General features: G+C 28.4%; 2 protein-coding genes and 1 pseudogene across 4 annotated transcripts; 1 reads left to right on the forward strand and 2 right to left on the reverse strand.

Annotated features, from left to right (window-relative positions):
• Positions 1 to 776: 776 nt before the first annotated feature.
• Positions 777 to 1,611, reverse strand: LOC108547076 (solute carrier family 35 member E3-like; annotated as a pseudogene).
• A 324-nt stretch (positions 1,612 to 1,935) lies between these two features.
• Positions 1,936 to 7,866, forward strand: Nup160 (nuclear pore complex protein Nup160). Its single transcript, XM_017899442.1, has 10 exons — positions 1,936 to 2,136; positions 2,375 to 2,688; positions 2,760 to 2,889; positions 2,969 to 3,495; positions 3,573 to 5,029; positions 5,117 to 5,799; positions 5,896 to 6,599; positions 6,663 to 6,893; positions 6,967 to 7,073; positions 7,833 to 7,866. Exons 1-9 carry the CDS (start codon positions 2,052 to 2,054, stop codon positions 7,066 to 7,068), a joined length of 4,233 nt encoding a protein of 1,410 aa, XP_017754931.1. The 5' UTR covers positions 1,936 to 2,051; the 3' UTR covers positions 7,069 to 7,073; positions 7,833 to 7,866.
• LOC108547088 (uncharacterized) lies at positions 7,188 to 8,896 on the reverse strand. Of its 3 annotated transcripts, none has more exons than XM_017899445.1 (5): positions 8,885 to 8,896; positions 8,630 to 8,786; positions 7,752 to 7,886; positions 7,538 to 7,626; positions 7,188 to 7,435 (listed from the first exon to the last, which is right to left on the reverse strand). In XM_017899445.1, exons 2-5 carry the CDS (start codon positions 8,643 to 8,645, stop codon positions 7,322 to 7,324), a joined length of 354 nt encoding a protein of 117 aa, XP_017754934.1. In that variant the 5' UTR covers positions 8,646 to 8,786; positions 8,885 to 8,896; the 3' UTR covers positions 7,188 to 7,321. The 3 variants fall into 3 exon arrangements, with proteins under 3 accessions (XP_017754934.1, XP_017754932.1, XP_017754935.1); XM_017899443.1 differs by having other exon boundaries at positions 7,737 to 7,886; XM_017899446.1 differs by lacking the exon at positions 7,188 to 7,435 and having other exon boundaries at positions 7,468 to 7,626; positions 7,712 to 7,886.
• Positions 8,897 to 8,975: the final 79 nt, after the last annotated feature.

Here is an 8,975-nt window from a genome sequence, read left to right on the forward strand (position 1 = left end):
AGAGTTAGTAAACTATTTGAGAAACTATTCCAAAATCATAGATGGCGCTGATCGCAGGCGGTAAAATTTGTATTCGAACTGGATACTAGAAATCAATTCGACAGTAGAAAATTAATAAATTGCCAAGTTTTTGTAATTAATTCATGAAAATTTATAGCTGCACAGCAAAGTTGGAATTATAGGCAACATTCTTATACACTGTTTAATTTAATAATTAGTTACTAGTAGATAGGATTGCTATAAAATAGTGTTTTTCTTGCATAATATTCTTATTATTAAGTAGTAAATATATACTGGCATATGAAAGGGTAAAAAATAAATTTTTTTATTAAAAAATTTTATTTACAATTGTTTATTTACAATGTTTTCATAGGCGAAAAATGAATACAAAATAAAAAATAGATTGAAAAAAACTACTAACCATGAACCGGAATCAAACTCCGTTCCTCCAGCATAGAAATTCTTAACTATCACCATTGGGCTATAACTCCAATTAAAAGCTATTCAAAATAAAGGTGTAATTAAGCGAGTAATAAAACATTAATCATAAATATCTCAAAAACTACTGAGTAGTTGCTCCTATAATAGTATATTTTCTTAAACTGCATGACAAGACCTATAAACCTGTAAAATTTGAACCAGATCGGTGACCCGATGTACTTACACTAAATAATAGGACTTAATATAGTCTATCATGTTATAAATAATTAATATATAAGATATAATAAAATATTAGAAAAACTGTTTTATAAAATAGTAAAAAAGGATATATTAACAGAGTTGTTATCCCTATTATGCAATAAGAAGTTAAGTTAACAAAGAATGCTACTAGGTCTAATAATACAACTAGGATCTACAAAAGAAGAACTCTTAATTATTATCTTTCTTCACAAATGTAATTCAAGAAATAATATTTTTATAGATTAACTTATTATATCTATCAAAGACTAATTCTTATAAATATTTGTTCTATAAGTTCAAAAGATATAATACAATAAAAAATAACATAATAGCTGATAAAGGTGTCTGATAAAGGTATAGCAATTACATTAAATCCATTCGAAATTCACTTTGCTTCCATTTATCACCTAAAAATACCAACATTTTTTTTAAGTAAGATTTAGTGAGTGTTATATAAGAAATAAAAGCCATACCACTTGGTATAGGGCTATTAAAAGTACTCCCATTATTGCGTGTAGTAGCCCAATAGCTTTCAGTTGTATGTCATAATAAAAATTAATTACTACACCTAATATGATAGGAATTAATGTCAGTTTAAGAAATATACTAAGTATTTGTTATAAAATATTGTTTGCATCATTATCACACAAAGTGTAATTAACATTTTAGCTATTTGATAAGTTTCAGTGTTATTATATGCTAAACAAATTTGTTAATACAACAAATCTACAAAATACTGTAGTAATTAATCGCGATATCTTTTATACAAAAAACGTTAAACTCTGCACAGATTATTAATCCAATAATAGTGAAAACAAAATCATAGATATCTATTACAGACAATGTAATACTTGGAAAACCACTATAAACATAAAGCCATATATTTAGTAATACAATTGCAATGAAAAAGAAAATATTCAGTGTTAAATTATGTATTCATGTCTTCTTTTCCTATTCTTTTATATTATCAATTTATTTAACTATTAATTTATAATCAATGAACAAGTTATAATAGGTTATGCTTTAAACAACGATAGATACACATTTTATTTTTTACATCATCAAATATAAATCAAACTTGTTAGATTAGATATTCGTATCGTTAATCTTTTTCATATATATTTATTTTTTATAAATATCATTTTTGGCCGCATTTTTCGAAGAATATACATCATCATCTACAATTCTAATATATACAGAGGGAACACTAAATTATGCACATTAGCAACAGAAGATAATGTCGATGGCGCCAAAACCTAAAGCGTAAAGCGTGACTTCAATGTCCAATGCCCGCTAAAATTTAGAGTAACATTGTAATGTGATTTAAAAGTTAAGTTGATATAGTACTTATTCAGAAATAAAGTAAAAAAATGGAAGAATTTCCGTTGGGATACCGAGAGGTTGTGCCGGATCAAACTGTACCAGAGAAATGGAACGAAGTCAAGTTAAACACGGGTGAGTAACCATAACCTCATTATGTCTACCGGATAAATGAAATTACTGTTTTAAAAATAATTTAAAATAAATTCTTTCACTATATATAAAAGATAATTATTCTTCAGTTATAAGAACATGTATCACTTTAAGAATAAATTATAACTTTCATGAATGAAATTTCTAACCTTATTTTATTTACCTTTTAGTTACTTTGACGTATATCTGTTTTAATATCTATTTTTATATCTTTTTATAGGTGGAAGTCAAAGTACTTTACAAGACATAAAAGTTCCAGAAAGAGCTGGTGGTTATTCATACAATGATGGTTCAAAATATTTTACACGGAATCGATTTATTTATTGGCGTATTTATCATGATGTACTTGAGTTGGTTGAACACAGTCTAGATATTAATTTGGCTAACTGTAGAGTAAGATATAAGTTTACAGATACACCTATTTTGGATGGCATTTCTATACATGAAACAGTTAATTCAGTTATTATATTGATAACAACTGTTTCTAGTGTTCACAAGTTATCATTTCCTCATCCTGAAAAAATTCATAAAAATGTAAGTATTTGTTGAAAATTAAGCACATTTGGTTGTGGATATTAAATTGATGTATTGATGTTATTCTGTAGGAACATTCATTAAGTACATATAAAGACTTAGGTATACAATCAATATTTAGTGAAACATCTGCACAAAATATGAAAAAAACAAAAGAAGATCCTCATATGTTTCATATTATTACGAATGCTGGAACTACAAGTTAGTACCTTATAATAGAATTTAAAAGAAATCATTTTTTAATATAATATTTTCTAATATTAACTAAATTTTTTTATAGATTCTCCAGTTCCTCATGCAGCTGCATCATGGTTTATTCCACCACAAGAAGCACTATTTGCTCTTGCTTATAATTCTGGAACTATACTTCTCTTAAGGCTAGACACTAAAACTGGTTTTGTGCATACTAGTGAATTAAAACAAGATTCAATAGTACCAAGATTTCTTAGTGGTATTGCAACTGCTTTCAGAGGTCGTAGTTCTGAAGCTTATGTGGCTATGTCATTAACTATACATAGCTGTGAGAATGATACATATCTATTTGCTTTATGTCGTGAAGGAAATATTCGTATGTGGTCTTGTAATAAAGCTCAATGTGTGGCAGTATCTGATATAGCAATAGATAATCGTGTAGCATCGCAAGGTGCTCAAGGTCATATATTAAGGAAAACATTAGGTCCTAATAATGAATTATATTTGGGAACTTTTCTAAAATTTAGTTCTAGATGTGAATTTAGTATTTTAAAGCCAATTCAAGATAATGGCATGTTTAAATTTGTTAGATTATGTACCAAATTTGCACAAGATGTATGTATTGTTAACATTTATTTCTATTTATTATCAATTGCTATTATTGAATATAATATTTATATAATTTTTTACAGCAACATTTAGTTGACTTTTTTTTTACTACTACTCGATTGTGGGCTGTTTGGAGAACTACCGATATGGATACAGTCGAAGTAACACATGCTCAATTATCATTGAGCGGTGCACGCGTTAATTCCGAATGGGAAGCAGCGATCTTAGAACAAACACCGGATAGAGACTATATTCTTAGCGATACTGATACTGATCCGAGACAAGCATATATTAATTACATTTTTTATCCTGGTCAATTTTCTTTAACGGATATAACAAAAGCATTGACTATATATCAAAGATCTAATTATATGGAAGATAAAATTCCTTCTGTTGCTGAATTGAAAGAACGTGTATGCATTGCGGTAAAAGCTGAAATACAGGCAGAAATTAAGGATTATGAACTTATAGATGAAGATTATTTGGAAATTGCAAATCGTTGCTGGTCAAAATTTTATTCTTGGGTCATACAGTATCATGCCAATAGTTCGAGACCAGTAGGATTATTATTATTGCCAAGTGTTTATGGTGTAGTTCTATTAAAAAGATCATCCTTTTCACTTTTAAGACCAATGGAAGCTTTGGAATATTTAATGTTCTGTAATGAAAAATCGTACACATCGCGATTCAAGACAACACCAATTTTATCGCAAGATGAAGATATATGTCAAGATCTCATTACGTTAATGTCAGCATTAGTATTATTAGAAGAGCAGTTGTGTGAAGAAACTAAAACTGCGATAAAGAGAGAGTTATATCATTTGAAAAGTCCAGACATAATTATCGATGATTTATTGTCAAAATTAATGTTAGAATCAGAAGAACCAATTAGTAATTTCATTACACATCATCCGAGTTGTCACAAATTGTCAAATGTTAGAGATATATCCAGTGCTATGGCAATGTTACTAGAAACATTGACATATGACCTTGGACAACCAAATAAGTTACAACTTAATGAAGATCATGATGCCTCAAAACTATTACTAAATATAAATCATTTTTTTAGTAGTCATTTGGGTATCTCAGCAATATCAAAAAGTGTAGCACAAATAACCCAATTGAGGTTTGCAATTTGCAGAAATTTATTACTTTTGCAACAGATGATACTGCTACGACCTGAATTGTTTGATTCACGATCGTTACATTCCATAAAATCATCGCTAGCACCCAGGACAGTAGTATTAATGCAAGCTTATTATGTTGTAACATGGATATGTGAATCCACAGCACTAGCAATGCCTGTACAGTCATTATTAGATTCTAGTGTGCAGCGTCTAGCATTACTAAAGCTTGTTGATTCGAGAGCAAATATAGGATTTAAACATCATCGATCTTTATCATTATTAGAATTATTTATACAAAATTGTGGTGCAAAACATGCTCATAATTTGATAGCTCATACAAATTTAGATGCAACTACTTTAATTCCTTGGCATTATGGCATGTTAACGCATATTACATTTATCGCACAACTCATGTATCCTTTCGTAAAACTGTCGATTCATACATACATTTTCTTTTCATTCTTAAATCTTTCTATGTTTGCTTAATTAAAGTTGATCAGATGGCCAAGGTCGGGAAATTTTATTTTCCCTGAATGGCTACTATCGAGTTGCCAGTTTCTATTGGTTCAAGAATATGTAAGACTTCTGAATACTTGGTGTGAATGGAACAGTGCATCGAGGAAATTTATATTGGCGGTTGCACTACTTGAAATGGGAGAAGCACAAAAAGCTTGCGATCATTTTCTCCGAGCCTCTGGAGGAATTTTGACGGATGAATTTTTAGCTGATGCTTTACTCGAATCCAGCGTATTATTCGAAAATAGTTCATTAATTCAGTATTACTTAAAAGTTATCAAATTATTCGAAGAACATAATGCTTCCGATTGTATCATAGAACTCGCTGAAACGGCTATATTAATGGCTGATAAAGACGATCCTAATTTGCCAACTCTTCATTCAATAGTATTTATGCAACATTTGAATCTGGGTCATCATACCAAAGCTTATAACTGCTTAAATTCAAATCCAGATGCTGCTCGTAGAGTAGATTGTTTGAGACAATTAGTAGTAACTCTATTTGAACGAAAAAAATTAATAGATTTAATTTCATTTCCATATGTTGATATGTACGAAGACTTAGAAAGAATAGTAGAAGGTAGAGCCAGAAGTGTGGATCTCATGGAAAATAATTACTATAATTTCTTATATAGCTTTCATATAAACAAAGGAAACATGCGAAAAGGTATTATTTTGATATATTATAAATTTAGTAAGATATATTAGTAATATATAAACATAAATTGGTATAACATAAATTAATGTCTAATTTATTTTACAGCTGCATCCGTAATGTACGAGCAAGCTATGCGTTTGAGCCAAGAATCACAGTCTGTTGCAATAGTATCAAAACAAGCTCAGTGTTTATTAACATGTATTAATGCATTACACCTTGTTTCTGAAAAGTATAGATGGATAGTTAGGCCTGTAATTGATCAGAATTATTTAGAAGAAATGGATTATGAAGTTTTACAGACAAGAAGAAGTGTTAGTAATGAAGATCTTCTGCATTATAAAATAAAAAAACAAGTAGAGGTTCTCGAATTGAACGATATAAAAAAAGAATACTATATAGTAGATGCAAGGTTGAAAGTATCGAAGATAAATTCGGAATTACATATTGTTTCACACGCGGGACCTTCGGAACTTGTTATTATTTTACCAACTATTGGATTATATACAACAGCGTTGCATTTGTGTGATGAATTTAAAATTAATAAAAGTTCTGTACTTGAAAGTTTAACTTCGCAATGTATACGGTTAAGTCGGGGCGGAGATCCAAATGCATGGGATTGGCTTATTCAGAATGATATATTCGATATTGGCCTGTCTAATACAAATATTACAAATACTGTTTGGAGATTGTTAGAATATTTGACATTAAAGCATGAGAAAGATAGGTGCAGTGCATTGCATAAAGCAGTAGCACGAAAATTACTTCAAGAAGGAGCCTTCATACCTCAGTGGTTATTAATGTCTTATAAGGTAAATAAATGTTAGAAAATTACGTCTGCCGCATAATTAAAGATCACTTATTATGTATTACAGAAACGAAATGCTGCAGAACTTCTTCGCCTTATGTTAAATACTGGTAGAATATTAGAAGCTAGCGACTTAGGAATTGAATACATTAATGCTGTGTTGGGAAATGGTAAAGAAAATTTTGGTCTTAAAACACATTTAACATCTGTGACCCCAGCAGTCTGGTTACCACTTAATACTTTAGAAGTATTATTATATGAATTAAAAGAAGTCAGTGATAATCCTACCTTCTCTGAGGTATGAAATTTTTTTTTATTTTATAAATGTATTTTTATAAAACTACTAATAGAGATGTTAATATTAATCTTAGAGTTATCAGAAATTACAAGAAGCATTAAATGGATATGAACAAAAACTAATAAGGGTATCAAGGGACATGATTGAAATGAAATTGAGTAACAAAAATCGCTAGTAATAGTAAGTAAAGCATTCATATTAGTAAAAATTACGTAAAAATTAATTGATAAAGTAATATTTTGTTTTAAAGAAGTATATATATTATAAAAATATTCAATATGTATGCGCGCGTGTGTATATGTGTGTATGTAATCATTATATTGATGATACAATAATCTTTACATCAATCTTGATCTGTGATGTTATGGATATACTAAAAAAAATAAAACGTTACATTGTGTATTTTGTAAGAACAATGTCAGAGAATGTCAAATATAAATCGGAGTATGATTAATTGATATCAGAGCAGTAAATATGATAATAATGCCAAGAATCGATCCAACAATCGCGGCGACCATTTGTGGACATCTTTTGAACAAAACCTGAAATGATAAAAATTGAAGTTAATCATCATATCTGAATATAATTTATAACGATTGATTATTTTACTGCGAACTCATAAGAAAGTGTAAACAAAATGTTACCATTAAAAGAACTATCAGAGCAAGAATAAAAATTATTCCAATAGGTAGAAGAAAAGATGCTGCCCAATATTTTCTCTGTATTTCGGGATCTAAAGACAGTTATTAACAACTTATGGTAATAAAATTACAAAACAGAAAAGAACTTTGTAAACCTGTATAAAGACACCATAGTACCGAAACTTATTAATCTTTGTCCTACCGAGAAATATCTCACCATTACGCCAATGAGTTTTGTACATTTCATAGGTGGGTACGCGAATTCTCCTTATAATACTTTTATTCGTTATAATTACAGAATCAATGAGGCTTTGTGTGTCTACAGATTGCACACCACCTGTGAACCAGTCTCCTACAATGTACATACTTGTCGTAACAGGTTTATAGTAGACATTCTTGCGTGTTTAAAACTTTAATGTAAATTCAATTAGGAAAGCAAGTTTGATTTTATACAACTATCAATATACAATATTAATATTCTGAGACTGTACATTGATCAATGTACAATCAGTAAAAAGTCATTATTTATACTATAGCATACAAGTGCCAACAATTATAATTATTGTGTATGTTAGACTTTGTTAGAATATATTTAGGAGCAAAGAATTATTAACATATTTTTTAAATTTTCTATAAAATTAATTCTTATATGTATAAAAATAATTAATTGTATTTTATTCTGTTTGTTATTCTAACAATGTCTATTACACTAATATTTTTAATTAATTTGTTGTCATGTTCTGTGGTTTTACTACGAAGAAGTAAATACAAATTTACAGTAGTTATTTATCTATCATAAAATAAAATGTTTTTATACGGTTTAGAACAAAAATATATTTGACATGTTAAGAATAGTGTAATCAAATTTGTATAAACTGGTGTTTTTTATATACAGCCCCTTGTTACATTAAATTTTCCATTAAATTCTGTTACCGAAAAGAAAACACTAGTTTACAAATACATCTACTTTTATATTAACAGTGTATATATTCGTATATAAGTTAGATATTTTACATATAATGTTTAAATTCTTAATAACTAAATTTATTAACTTATAAACGAATACATACAATAAAATGTATCGACGAAACTTACCCCAAATCATAAACATTGTTGCATATTAAGTACAACAGTTCATTGACCTAACTATATCTTTTAATTTTTCTTGTAAAAATTGCAGAACTTAATTTGTTCAAGCTCAATTTTTATTTTTATTTTGTATAAGAAAATTGTATTTTAGTTACGCCTTTAACTGAGATAAATAAATTAATAATTAAATGATAATTTTAATAATGAACAATGATTTAAAAAATCAGGAGGTAATTAAGGACGTCCGATGCCCGAACTTACATAATAAAGTTTTTATAAAAATACGATTGCAAATTTTAAATAAATCGAATAAAACAATTATATTATTAATGTAAGATCAAACTAAACATTA

Source organism: Eufriesea mexicana, unplaced genomic scaffold (genome assembly GCF_001483705.2).
Source record: "Eufriesea mexicana isolate 0111107269 unplaced genomic scaffold, ASM148370v2 scaffold933, whole genome shotgun sequence".
Lineage (NCBI taxonomy): Eukaryota > Metazoa > Arthropoda > Insecta > Hymenoptera > Apidae > Eufriesea > Eufriesea mexicana.

Bases quoted from the DNA above. Each gene is read 5' to 3' on its own strand.
- Nup160 (XM_017899442.1), top strand. From the start codon at position 2,052: ATGGAAGAATTTCCGTTGGGATACCGAGAGGTTGTGCCGGATCAAACT. The intron at 3,496-3,572 runs GTATGTATTGTT...AATTTTTTACAG, and splicing joins GTACCAAATTTGCACAAGAT to CAACATTTAGTTGACTTTTT. The intron at 5,030-5,116 runs GTATCCTTTCGT...AAAGTTGATCAG, and splicing joins ACATTTATCGCACAACTCAT to ATGGCCAAGGTCGGGAAATT.
- LOC108547088 (XM_017899443.1), bottom strand. The intron at 7,627-7,736 runs GTAGGACAAAGA...AACTGTCTTTAG, and splicing joins TAATGGTGAGATATTTCTCG to ATCCCGAAATACAGAGAAAA. The intron at 7,436-7,537 runs GTAACATTTTGT...TTATCATTTCAG, and splicing joins CTCTGATAGTTCTTTTAATG to GTTTTGTTCAAAAGATGTCC.